Raw genomic sequence first — 14605 nt, 5'->3', positions numbered from 1 at the left:
TGGGATTCTCCAGGCAAGAATACTAGAGTGGGTTGCCATGTCCTCCTCTAGGGGATCTTTCTGATACAGGGATGGAACCCAGGTCTCTTATGTCTCCTGCACTGGCACTTTACCAGTAGCTCAAAGCTACCTGAGAAGCCCATAGACAATGAACGAGAACCTACTGTATAGCACACGGAACTCTACACAGTGCTCTGTAATGACCTATATGGGAAAAGAATCTAAAAAAGAGTGGATATATGTTTATGTATAACTGACTCACTTTGCTGTACAGCAGAAACTAACATGACATTGTAAATCAAATATACTCCAATAAAAACATAATTTAAAAATTTTTCCATCAGTAAATAGTAACCCAGGTTTTAGGTTTTTTAGTAGTTCTTAAGATAAATTTAATACTATCACTCCTGTTCCCTAGAGAATTATGGAAAGACTATTCTGGAATATTGTTTTCTTGAGTCACTGCTGTTATATCTAACATATGCAACACTTTTTGCCAAGTACACATAACACTGAAATACATAAATCTTCAGGGTATACTGTCATCAATTATTTTAGAAATCCTATAACTTACATGTACCCTGATAAAAGACTTTTATAGTTCTTTTTAAGTATTTTCACTGTTTAAATGGTAAAAAATGAGGACTAAATGACCTCCAGTTTGAAAAAGGTAGTATCAACAAAGGCCCAAGCAAAGGAAAATCACACTGTCATTCTGCTAATATGTTGTTTACGGTATCATTGTGGGAGGTATAAACAGTTTGAACTCATCCAAATTTTCGGTATTAGAGTAATATTCAACAAATTCAAATGTTTAGATGAATTTCAATAAATATCTTAAATATGCTTTACTGCACACGGTAACTGGCTTAGCAAAGGAAAGTACCCCAACTAGACTGAATGAAGACACAGGAAGACAAAGTGGTAAGGTAGTACCTGAGAAAGGAGCAGCCAGAAAGTTGTGGAGGAAGAAAAAGAAGAAAACCAAAGACACTATCTCTGGGAAAGGACACGACAACCACTCCAGTATTCTTGCCTGGGAAATCCCAGGGACAGAGGAGCCTGGTGGGCTACAGTCCATCCATGGGATCGCAAAGAGCTGGACACGACTTAGCACACACAGCACATAGACACCATGCTGCTGGGGTGGGTGAGAAGGCAGGCAAGGCAGGGTGACAAGGGTTGAGTTTATTCCGAAGAAACATGCAGTGGAAGTAAACTTATAACCTGTGGCAGCCTGAGGTCTTCGGATGTTAGTGACTTCTACCTGAACTCAGAACTGTGCTGCGGGCTACAGTAGCAGGACCCACCCTGAGAACAAGGTCAGACTGCCGGATCTCTGTCATGTTGAGAAAGGGAAGAAGTCCATACTTTGCATTGTTCTAGAGAACATCTCAGGCAGGGATCATTCATATTTTTGGAAGCAGCTTCTATACAGCACCAAATCAAATACACAATTTGGGGAGAAAAGAAGAAATGACCTTCTAGACAAGTCTAACCAAGGGACTCAATGAATGTTTTTACTTTCCTCTGATTATTCAAGATTTAACTTCGTCACCTATATGCACACTGCCAAAGAACCACTGAGAAATAATCAAGGGAAATGGCTGATGAATAGGTCTAATCTCTGAAAACATCTTTTCCCTTCCATGTGTCACAAAAGTGGAGCCAAGTGCTCAGCTAAGCTGTGGGGGGCAGGGGAGGGGGAGGAGAAAGAGCAAATAACACATGTGAGTGTCCAAGATTCAGAAGCATCCTCCTGGTACATGGAGAAAGCTGGGTGCTGGAATGCTGATCATTTCTCAGTCTAAACAACTTTCTGCATCTTCTAGCTGACTCCTGCACAACTGAACACCTCAATGGGACAGATGATAAAAATCTGTGATTAAGGTAGCAAGACCCATTTTCAAAAGAAGGTTTTCATTAATGAGCCGATGTGCTTTGAAAAGCAAAAGGAAATTATATACAAGGCAAACAGGAAGACTACAGAAAGAAATTCCAACCTTCAAAGCAGACTGTATCTTCATAGGCTCATTCAATGTCAGTTATGAAAAATTAAGTCAAAAAAGTTGTACCTGCAGTTCCTCCACAGAGACACAGAAAAGTATGATTCTAGGGAACTGGAAGAGACAGAAGAGGTTGTCCACCTTGGGCTTGGGGGTTGTTCAGAGCACTGTCAGACACTGGGCATCGAGGCAAACTGTCTGATCTCTTCCAGACTATTCTTCATAAGCATGAAAGAATGAATACGCAGAAAGGAGGCTTTTAAAATGACTATAACATATGAGAAATGATGTGCAGGGGAAAGGAGGCATATGACAACTCTCTGTACTGTATGCTCAATTTTCTATAAACCTAAAACCTCTTAAAAATAAAATGTATTGCTTAAAAACCTAACACATGTATAAGCGCACTGATTAAAAGTCTAGGCTCTGGAGTCAGAGTCCTAAGCTTGGTCTGAGATGCCACTTGTTCACAGCTATTATGTCCTTGGCCAGATGAGCCTCTTCAAAACTCAGATCCTCTGTAAACAGTATAGTGAGGATAAATGGGACAATAACATACATTTACCACAGTTCTTGGCCTGACTTTAAAATTGAGCTTAAAATTTTTTTAAATAATTTACCTGATGGTTCAGGCTGCAGGATTTTTATTTATAAGGCAGTTATAGAAATAGCTATCAGATAATTATATTGTCATCTATGAGTTTTGAAATCATTATTAAAAATGCTTTATTTGGAAAACAAGGATTATTGTGAAGCTCCCTGTTTCAGAGACTATGAAGATGGTGATAAAAGCATCAGAGAAAATTTATTAACAGTAAAGATCTTTTCTAGCCAAGTTATGTCATAGGTGTAGCACAGGATAGATTTTATGGTAATGAATGTAGTTTCAACTTTAATAACAGGTAATTATTCAACCATCAGCTCTTGATTCCCTTAAGCAAAAGGTATTTATGACAGATTAATGCTGTCATAAATACCTTTTGCTTAAGGGAACTAGTACAATGTCAATCAAATGCAGGACTCGAGAGAGGATCTAGGGAATAAACAGTACTAAATGTCATTTCCACACCTTGCAAGTCATCAGAAATTATAATAAAGTAGACATTTAAAGACAAATGCAAGCATTATCAACTGGAGGGAAGGCGATTTAAGCTCTGAATGGCCAGCTTTGGTAAATAATGACCACTGATATTTATTGAGCATTTACCACAGGTGATGTGGTAAAAACCTGATACGTATTATGCTATGTCATCCTCACAACAATACTAAGAGGTAGATACTATCCTTTTTCCCTTTTCAAAGAAAAGGAAACTAAGGCACAGAGGTCAAATAATCTGTCAAAGATTACCCAACAAGTATATCAAGTTCCACGAAGAGCTATGTTTCTGAGAAAGACAGAACCAATGAATATAATTCATTTGGGCTTTCAAGAAGTCTATGGCATGGTGTTCATACCAAAAGTTATTTAAAAACAAAACCAAATGATAATTGGGCTAAATGTTTTGTAATGGATAAAAAATTCACTTACTAATAGGCCCCAAAGAACAGGGTTGAATTAGTATCTTCATGAGAGACATGTCAGTACTAATCCTTGCTAATGGGTCCTGAATTAATCTTTTTTCATATTTCAAAAACAACATAGAAGCAAAAACAGAGTTGTGAGTCTGAGTTTGCGGATGATGTTAGTATTTTTCAAAGAGTAAAATGCAAAGCAACCACAGAAGAAGCTCACAAACCAGGAGGAAGGTCAATAGTGGCAGATGACCCTCAGTGTGGGCCAGTGGAGAAAACTAACCATCTACACTTAACAGATAATCAGCACTAAACTATTAGTTTGATAGAAAATGGGATTTTTGGAGCTTTTATAGACTATAAGATATGACAAAAAGGTCAAGAAAACAATGTACATTTCTAAGAAGAGTATGGAAAGCAATCCAACAACCATAATTAATTTTTGAATAGTTGATGAAACTCTCCCACTGCCCATATTTTTAGGTATTAATTCATTTTTTATTTAGGTCATCATAGTTTCACAGGTAGTTGTAAGAAATTGCAGAAGTATCCCTTGTACACTTTGCCCAATTTCCCCCGATAGTATCATTAGGCAAAAGTATAGTACCTGTGCCTATATGTACAAATAAAATTCTACTATTTCACTCAATCTGGAAAACACTATGTGGGTCAGGTAAATACACATGAGAAAGGCATGGGGGCCAAGAAATGGTTACGATCAGAGGGGCTGAAATGACTCTAGGAACAGAGGGGCTGCAGTGGTTAATCAACTACAAATCTAGATGTTTTTATTCTAGTAAAACAGTCAGGGATGTACTTTAAAAATGACTTTAAAGCATATTAGTTATATTGTGTACTAGGCTGCCTTTGGGCTCAATTTCAAATTCAAGAATATTAGAACTATGCAGACTTAACATTTAGGTAGGATGGCAAATGAAGCACCATGTGAAATACTCAGACCGTGGCATCTGATTGGGGAAATTTCCCCATTCCTCCCCTTTCCTCCCAGCACCCCCTACTACTCACTACTGTGGGACCGTCTATGAGTTATTTTCAGTCTCCAAGTTCATTTCCTCATCTTTAATCTGGAAACAATAATGCCTCCTAGGGTGGTTGTGGCGATAAAGTAAGAAAATTCACGCAACAATGCCTGGTGCAAAAGAAGAGGTCCTTGTTAGCTAAGGTTGATGTTATTCATTTAAAAGCCTTCAAAGCAGAGTTTCTTAACTCTGGCACTCTTGACATTTTGGACCAGATAACAATTTGTTGGGGCAGTGTTGGGGTCATGGCTTGTCTTGTACATTGAAGGATGTTCAGCAGGACTTCTGGGCTCTAACCCACTAGATGCCAGTGGCACTCACACTCCAGCTATGACGCCAAAACAGTATCTCCAGATGTTGCTGAATGTCCCGAAGGCAGGGGGTCAGACTGGGGGGGGGGGTGGGTTTTAAAGGTCCCAGTTGAGAACAAGAAGATGAAGTACTACTCTCTACAGTGATTGCCATTTTCTAGTTAAAGCACATCAGTGCTACATACTAAAAAACATAAAAAGGTTCAAGAAGGATTTAGAAATAACACACACACACAAACACAAACTCAGTGTATGAAGTTTCTAAAAGATATTTGGAGTTCTGGGCACTTCTGAGGTTGAGGTCTTGAAGACTCCCTCATACTGACTTTCAAAGACCATTTCTGGGGGCTGCTGCCAGATAGGATGGAACATCATGTGGATGATCAGACCCACCTCGTGGGAGACCTGAGGTGCTCCCTATTCCTGAAACCCAGTTATAAACTGCACCTGCAGCAATAACAACTTACATGGTGCCCTCGCAGGAATACTGAGTTCCACAAAGTGCTCCTGAATCTCCCTGAACATCAGAATCATCAACAGGAGCTTTGCAAACATGGAGATTTTCAGGCCTCATCTCTACACTTTAATTTTGTATCGTATGGTGGACAGCCCAGACAACTGTACATTTAATAAGCCCTGCCAAGTGAGAATGTCTGGTCAAATAGACAGTGTCTTGAAATATGACAGAGAAGGTCAGGTTCTCTTTGACTCTGTCCCATTTCAACTCCAACATTAGGAAGAAACCGGCAGACCATGCAGGATTCTTTTGGGAATAATTACAGACTGTACCTAGATATAGGTTTCCCAGGTGGCGCAGTGGTCAAGAATCTGCCTGCCAATGCAGGAGACATCAGAGATGCAGGCTCAGTCTGTGCTGGGAAGACCCCCTGGAGTAGGAAATGTCAAGCAACTCCAGTATTCTTGCCTGGAAAATTCTATGGACAGAGGAGCCTGGCAGGCTACAGTCTATGGGGTCACAAAGAGTTGGATATGACTGAGCACACAGCAGCAGCAGCAGCAGCACCTAGATATATTACATCAGCATTGTCTAACAATCAACATTAGCAACAAGGCTCTTAGCCAAATGGAAATTTCAACTTGAAAATCAAGATTTTAAAATAAAATAATTAATTATGTATTGCTTTGGAATTTCTTTTTGGCCAAGCATGCAAGATCTTAGTTCCTCAAACAGGGATCAAACCTGTGTCTCTTGCAGTGAAAGCATGGAAGCTTAACCACTAGACCACCAGGGAAGTCCCTGGAATTATTACTTCTAGTAATAAGTCTCCAGTGATAGCTTATATTAAAAGCTCCACCACCTGTGTTCCAACGGAACAGGCATTATTATACTTAGTCATGTGGAACAATGTCAAATGGTTCTACACATGTTGAAAATGATGAGAAGCTGAAAGACAATACTAATTCCATTTTCCAATCAACAATACCAGAACAGGAGCTTTTTAATGTCTGGTGGAAATGTCTGCTTTAACTGTAAGAGGCTATTGATTCAGTTAGAGGGATGTGGGGCCTCAGTACCATGTGGCTTTCCATCTCACATTATGCAGTTTGCAGCCCACAGGCAGGGTGACCAACTGTCCTGGACTGCCCGGAACTGAGGATCCCCCAGCACGTGGGAATTTTAGTGCTAAAACTGGGGCAGTTGGTGACCCTCTGCACAGTCCTGGAGCTGCCTTGAAGCTGGCGACCACTCTATCACTTTTTTCTAAACATCGTTACCTCCCTCAGATCTGTCCCCATCCTGCCCATCTTGAGCTTCAGCTTGAGCACCTTTCTCCTGAAGTAAACGCAGTGAGCCAACTGCTCACAGACCCTGCAAATCCATGTGGTCTATAAACTTCTTCCTGTTGGTGAAACTAAGTCAAAGAGAACCTAAGAGAACCTAACCTTTTCACTCTCATAATTCAAGATACTGTCCACTTAAATAGTGGCTTCCAGTACTTGAAAATGTTAATGAAATATAAAGACTCTAGGACTGCGAACCCTAGAGTGTCTAGAAATGAAGACTGAGAAACCCCAGGTATAAAAGCTTCCTGGTAACTGTGGTGTGCGGGAAGGTTCACTAACACTCTCTAGAACACAGTGCCCCTTAAGGGTGTCATAAAATCTGCCCTTGCTGCAAGCGCAGTTTGTAATTGCATTTCTAGAACAGGGAGCATCTCAGATACTTGGCTAGATGAGATGAATCTTTGTATTCTGTAAATTCAAGTTAAAACTCAATATTTTCATTTAAGGTCAAAGACATACGGAATACAAAATTTTGCTCAGACCATCATTTCAGATGCCCTCCATAAATGTTAAACAACTTTAGGGAACTGTCTAGAGGTCCATGGATTAGGACCCCACACTCTCACTGCTGAGGGCCCAGACAACCCCTGGTCGGGGAAATAAGATCCCACAAGCCACATGGTGTGGCCAAAAAATAATAATAATGATAACTTTGATGTTTAAAATAAATAAACAACTTAAGTCATGCCTTAAATCAAATTTCAAGTAAGGCTGAAACCGATAAAAAGCACAACGATTTGTATTTGTGAGTGTTTGCTTTGAATGGTTAAGTGAAGTGAAGTCACTCAGTCGTGTCCAATTCCTTGTGATCCCATGGACTGCAGCCTACCAGGCTCCTCTGTCCATGGGATTTTCTAGGCAAGAGTACTGGAGTGGGTTGCCATTTCCTTCTCCAGGGGATCTTCCCGACCCAGGGATCGAACCCAGAACTCTGGCATTGCAGGCAGACGCTTTACCCTTTGAGCCACCAGGGAAGCAGTTGAATGGTTAATTAGTTGCCTATTACATCCAGATATTTCTATAAAAATCACTTGTTGGATTTTGTCCTTGTTATACCAAATATTAACATCAACTATTACTAATACAATATTTATAGACATCTAAGGCCCAGGGCTAGATTCTAGACTTTAAGAGAAAAATATTATTTTAAGTTACCATAATCTTTGATAGACGTATGGCATCTGTGCTCATCTATGCTATCACACTATCAACGGGGCTTTATGCATTCACACAACTACAGTTTCCAGGAGTTCAGAGATCACTCCAGAAACCCAGTCACAGGCCCAGAATGAAGAACTGCTGATCTAATATGAACATAAATTTCTACCTTCTGTGTGACACGTGGACTAGAACATGTATAGCCTTCCTATAAGAGTGTGTCTTGGAAGCCAGTGAGACCAAAACACCCCATAAATTGAACTGTGAAAGCCTCTTTCAAATGCTCATCACTTTGGCAACATTCTTACCACATGAAGAGACTCCTTACACCCCTGAAAACATCCAGTAAGCGATTTCTAGATTGTGTCAAAGGGATTTTTGAAAAATAAAATTAGAGAGAAGCACATGCCAAGGGCCAATACAGTGGCTGGGACTTCACTTTTCCTGCATTGATTCCCATGCAGTCGATTTAGCTAAATGAGACTCCTTATTCATAAGCTCTGCAAAGGCCAAAAACATCAAGATGGGTTTTATCTTTGCAAACTTGCAGGAGCTGTCCCTGCCCAGTGTGTGTGTATGCATGCACAAGTGCACACACACACACACACACACACCCCAACACACAGAGTGGAAACTTTTCTGTTTCATAAACTCTCTTGGAAGGACTGGAATATCTCAGATTCAACTGCTGCTACTGCTAAGTCGCTTCAGTCGTGTCCGACTCTGTGCGACCCCATAGATGGCAGCCCACCAGGCTCCGCCGTCCCTGGGATTCTCCAGGCAAGAATACTGGAGTGGGTTGCCATTTCCTTCTCCAGTGCATGAAAGGGAAAAGTGAAAGTGAAGTCACTCAGTCGTGTCCGACTCTTAGCGACCCCATGGACTGCAGCCTACCAGGCTTCTCCGCCCATGGGATTTTCCAGGCAAGAGTACTGGAGTGGGGTGCCATTGCCTTCTCCGGATTCAACTACATTTTAGAAAATCCAACGTCCAGCCCACAAGCCTCCTCCATAAGGAAGCTTCTGCCCATTCCTGTTATTTGACACCTAAGATGGAATATGTTGATGGCTCCTTTATATGGGCGATCTCCACATAAATGCAGTGGTGGTGGTTTAGTCATTAAGTCATTTCTGACTCTTGGGACCCCATGGACTATAGCCCGCCACTATAATCCTCTGTCCATGGAATTTTCCAGGCAAGAATACTGGGGTGGGTTGCCATTTCTTACTTCAGGGGATCTTCCCAACTTAGGGATAGAACTCAGGTCTCCTGCATTGCAGGTAGATTCTTTACCAACTGAGCCACCAGGGTATATATCTTTATTTTATAAAGAATGTATTAATAAGTTGTTTCAAAATCCTGTCCATCAAGAGTGAGAAAATATAAAACTACTACCAACTTTTGGAAAAAATAAGATACATTTACACACAAAAGTCATGATAAAATATATATTATATATATATATATATATACACACACACATACACATATCCAACATGCAACAAATATTATACTCAACGGTCCTTATCAGATACTTGTGAACACCAGATAATTCAAAAATTAATTTGTATTTGGCTTGGGACTTCTTTCTGTGTTTGTATGTTGCTTGTTTACAGAAAGTGGAATAGGGGGTTGGTAGAAGAAGAAGGGCATTGTCTAATCATTTGATTCAAATCCCTAATTGGCTCGGCATTGGCTCTTGACCAGTTTTACTTGCATCTCATCCAAACACAATGGCCAACAGAGCCGAGGAGCTCACCACGTAACAAGACAACCAACTGGCCACCTACATACACAGGGAAATAATTTATCACTTACAAGTAGGGTCACACTAGGCCTCAGTGTCCTTACTATAAATAGTGTTATTTCGCAGGTTTAAGGGTTTAAATTAATAACTATGAAGTTTACAACAGTGCCTGGGCATAGAAAGTCTTCGACAATAATAGTGGCTACTACAACTAGCTATTAGCCACTAATACATATTTAAACACTTAATATGACTGTATTGCCCACTTATACCACGTGGGCCTGATTTAAACAGTAAGATCTTCAATGCACTGTTGCTAATGGTACTGAAATACATTATCTTTGTAAACCTTTTCCTTCAATTCCTAGAGGTAAAGGACATCTCCTGAAGCAAGCTCACCTAAACCTATTTCTACCATCCAAGTAGAAACCAGTCTGCAAACCTCTGACCCACTGGTGTCAGAAAAGATATGCTGTGCTCTCATTTCTACTCATGTAAATTTACTATTTCTTTCCTACTGAAGTCTTCCTGGGAGCAACTATTCACTTTCTGCTTGCTAGCCAACCTACTATCTGCGAGATTAAAACCAGAGAAACTAACAGACAAATGAGGCCCAAGTTTGAGACTTTTCAAAACAAAAATCAATGCTAAAAAAAAAAGGAGAGACAGAACAAGACAATATAGGATTAGAAGAAGCCACATCACTCACCTCCACCTTCCCAGGGTTGATGGATCACCTAACAGGCAATGTTAAAGCTCCCCTAACCCTTCAAAAATATTGAGAGTCTCAACACAGCCCAGATGATCTAAATCCAGTGATATAAACAAGCCACATGTGTACCACAGGACTCCAAATAGGAAAATGAAGACCACTTATGATGGGTGCCTTTTCACCTGACACCATCTCTGGGGACTCTGGTCCCCAGCTAGAGAGAAAGATCTAGATTCCAGCACGTCTTAACTTCCCCTGCTCCCTGTCAGCTCCCCAGTGCACCAGGCACTGTTTCCCACAGGAGCCAGGTTCAAGGGAAGCAGCAAGGGGTGAAACTATCCTGAGAGCACAGATGAGGACCCCGAGCCCAGCCTCTTACCTGCGGCCCCTGCCCCTTCGGCAGGTACACTCTGGGTGGACACTGGGGCTGGGTCCTTCACTCCATGCACCTGCACAGCTTCTTCCTGGTGTGTCAAAAAGGCAGAGCACAGATCAGTTTCCACGGCTTGGAGCTTCAGCAAGGAATTCTGCCAGCAAAAGCAGAACATCGGGCTGGCTCAGTTAGATGCTAATGCAATGCTGGGTCTGCGGCTCCTTCCCCAGCACCCGGCCAGAAGGGTGTCTCAGGCAGAACTGGCTGTGCCAGAAGCAGAGGCGCGTTACTCCACATGCAGTCTCAGTTTCTGTTTTATATAAATCTAATGTATATTGATTATCTGTGACACATGGCACCGGTGATTTCGTCAGCAAGAGACGCTGCACCAAGAGGGCCAATCTGAGAAGGTATCTGCTTCCCGGGTGCCTGAGCCTTTACGCTTTCCAAGTGTTTCATTCACTGTGCTGACATCAGGAGCGGATGACATTAGCCCCTCCCCAGCTACCATTCATAAAAGCCAGCATCCCTCCCCTGCAAAGCCCGCAGCAGCCCGCAGCCCCTGCAAAGCCCGCAGCAGCCCGCAGTGCACAAAGAGTTACTGCTGCAGAGGCCGCCTGGCAGCTGGGAGGTGCTTCGGGGCTCCCTTTTCTGCATCTGCATGTGGGCTGTGTGCCTGTGTCTAGGGGGGGTCTGTGTGTGAGAGTGTATGTGTGTCTTCTCAAGTTACTTTTCTCACATGGAATGGCTACAGCCGCCTGCTATCAGAACAGAGGGCAGGGATGCAGGGAGACGATGACCTTGGTCCCTTAGTCTGACACCGCCGCTGAGGGAGAAGCAAGTCATCGTTCAGCCAACCTCCCCCATCCCCGGCTTCATTTCTCATTTTAAATTCCTCCCGTGTTTCTTAATAAGAGCAAAGTCATACAGACTGACGCACGTACCCTGCCATGATGCAGACGCTGGGCAAACGCGGGCCCTCAGCAGGTGAAAGTGAGTCACGCCGAGGCCCTGGCCGGGCCCTCTTCCCTGCAACGGCCTCAGAGCTCCTCCACCCACCAGGTTCCCAGCGGAGGATGGTGGGGGGCAGAGGGTGCTACCTGGAGTAGAGCCATGGCCCCCCTCCCCATTATGACCCAACACATACACACACACACTCACACACACACATGCTCCTACTTACACCCTGCCTCCATATAACTTAGTCCCCACACACCCTCATAATCAACTGCCACTTCCTACTCCAGACACACACCCTGGTCCTATATATACCCCCACACTCTATTATACACATACTCCAGCTCCCTACCCTATACACACCTTCACCCCTCTCCTCCACACCCCCATGTCCAAGTCTCTACCTTCACACTCTACTCCACACATAGTTTACAACCAAATATCCCACCTCCACCCATACACATGCTCATCCCTCCCCCCCAGTCCTTTTATCCACATCCCCCACACACCAACACCCTACTTTATATACACCCCTACATACACCCTCCCCTCAACTCCCACTTACACATCCTATTCCCACCCCTCGTCCCCAGACACCCTGATTCCTTACCCCACATAAACGCCAATCCCCCACACCTCCTCACACCCCAACCCCTTTCTGCACACATACTCTCATCCTTCTGTTGATGTGAGTAAACATGAACCCACAGCTGTGTTTTAAAAAGCTGCTCACTGAGGGACTTTCCTGGTGGTCCAGTGGCTAAGACTCCTCATCCCCAATGCACGGGGCCCAGGTTCAATACCTGGTCTGGAAACTAGATCCCGTATGCCACAACTAAAGATCTCAACCTGCCACAAAGAACATGGAAGATCCCTTATGCAGCCACTAAGACCCATTGCAGCCAAAGAAATAAATGATTTTTCAAAAGCTTCTCATTGAGGAATGTCTTAAATCCCTAGTCTTTTGGCCAGTTTGAAAGTGGCAGGACCTCTTTCAAACAGGCTCAGGACCTCTCCTCTGCTCAGCTCAGAGATGGAGTAAGACCTGGTACAAACCTCCCCCATGCTCAGGGGCTGACGGCCAGGGGCCCACAGCTCAGATGAAGCATCTGTCTGATGCCAACTCATATTTTACAGCTTCTTCTTCCTCCCTGGGATGTTTTCCCAGCAGTTACATGTGGAAGCAAGGGCCCAAGGTTATTGATAGGAGGTACAGAAGGAACAAGGGTACCAGGTTTCTGGAAAGTTTTAGTAACTAAGCATTTGGGAGGCAAAAACGCATAATTCCAGGCTAGCTTTCTACTGAAGGACCTTGGAAACTGGAGTGACCTCTCATAAGAAGCAAAACTACTCTGAAAGTTAAGAAATCTTACCTTCCCTGTAGCTCAGACGGTAAAGAATTTGCCTGCAATGCAGGAGACCCAGGTTTGATCCCTGGGTCGGGAAGATCCTCTGGAGAAGGGAATGGCAATCCACTCCAGTATTCTTGCCTGAGGAATCCCATGGACAGAGGAGCCTGACGGGCCACAGTCCATGGGGTCACAAAGAGTCGGACACGACTGAGTGACTAACACTACTAGTACTACACTACTACTACTACCACCAAGCTGTAAGATGGTACAGCTGCAACAGCAAACAGAATGGTGGTTCCACAAACAGGTGTCCCTAAAAATAGGTAATTCTAAAAACAGAACTACTGTATGAGCCAGTCAGCCCACTGCTGGGTATACAACCCCAAAATATTGGAAGCAGTGACTCTTAACAGATATTTGTACAGCCACATTCATAACAACATTATTCACAATAACCATGAAATGTGTTATGGACTGAACTGTCTCCTCCAAATTCATATACTGAAGCCCTAATCTCCAATGTAACTACATTTGGAAATGAGGCCTTTAAGAGGCAATTAAGGTAAAATAAGGTCATAAGGGTGAGGCTGACCAGTGCCCTTAGAACAATAGAGAGAGAGAGACCCAGGGATGCACGGTCACAGACGAAAGGCCATGTGAGGACACAGAGAGAAGGCAGCTGTCTGCAAGCCATGGAGGAGGCTTCCGGACAAACCAATTTTGCTAACACATTCACTTTGGACTTCCCACCTCCAGAACTGTGACAAATGTTTTGGCCACTGAGTCTGTGGCATCTTTCTTAATTGTAGCCCTAATAGAGTTTTAGCAGATTAATACAAGGTGGAAACAACCCAAGGTGCCCATCAGCAGCTGAACTGATAAATGAAATGTGATATATACAATACATACAATGAAATATTATTTAGCCTTAAAGAGGAAGCAAGTTTTGACACACGCTACAACATGAATGAACCTTGAGGACATTATACTGAGTGAAATAAGCCAGTCAAAAAGGACACACATTCTAGGCAGTAAAATCCACAGAGATGGAAAGCAGAATGGTGGTTGCCTTGGGGCTGGTGGGGAAGGAAAGGAAGTTTGTGTTTAATGGGTACAGAGTTAAAGATTGGGAAGATATATCAAGTTCTGGAGACGGATGGTGGTGATGGCTGCCCCAAAACACAAATGTGCTTAATGCCACTGAACTGTATACTTTAAAATGGCTAAATTGTGACATTTCACGTTGTCTATTTTACCACGGTTTTAAAAAACAAAAACAGTCCTCCTCTACGTTTAGCGGGAGGATGTGGGACCAGCCCCCTCTCGTCAACTCTATGTGCTCTTATAGATTCTACAAAGCAGATGAGGACACGGCCTTCACACAGAACCAGGGGCTCTGTCTGCTACATACTGTGCAGCTGACTTTGGACAAGAATCTTGGCTATTCTAAGCCTTAATTTCCTCATGCATAATGAGAGGCAGTGATGACAGTGACAATCTGCTTCAAGAATTAAATGAGGAAGGCACAGAGTGCATTTTGCACAGCACCAGCACACAGCAAATACTCAAGCCCTGACACTGTGGTTACTATGTGTGTCTACAAACCCCAGAGGCCACTGGACAGCACTGGT

At 43.0% G+C, this 14605-nt stretch overlaps 1 protein-coding gene across 10 annotated transcripts in view; it reads right to left on the bottom strand.

The window, feature by feature from the left end:
- Positions 1 to 14605, bottom strand: part of FAM13C (family with sequence similarity 13 member C) — a 151433-nt gene that overhangs the window by 40011 nt on the left and 96817 nt on the right. For all 10 annotated transcript variants that reach the window (XM_081569119.1, XM_081569123.1, XM_081569118.1 and 7 more), the window contains one exon: positions 10672 to 10756. In XM_081569119.1, the coding sequence (XP_081425245.1) occupies positions 10672 to 10756 (85 nt within the window). The remainder of the gene's footprint in view (positions 1 to 10671; positions 10757 to 14605) is intronic.

Source organism: Giraffa tippelskirchi, chromosome 2 (genome assembly GCF_054371585.1).
Source record: "Giraffa tippelskirchi isolate mGirTip1 chromosome 2, T2T-mGirTip1v1.2.pri, whole genome shotgun sequence".
NCBI classification, from domain to species: domain Eukaryota; kingdom Metazoa; phylum Chordata; class Mammalia; order Artiodactyla; family Giraffidae; genus Giraffa; species Giraffa tippelskirchi.
The sequence above is the reverse complement of the archived record's forward strand: the minus strand, read 5'-3'. Positions and strand labels throughout refer to the sequence as shown.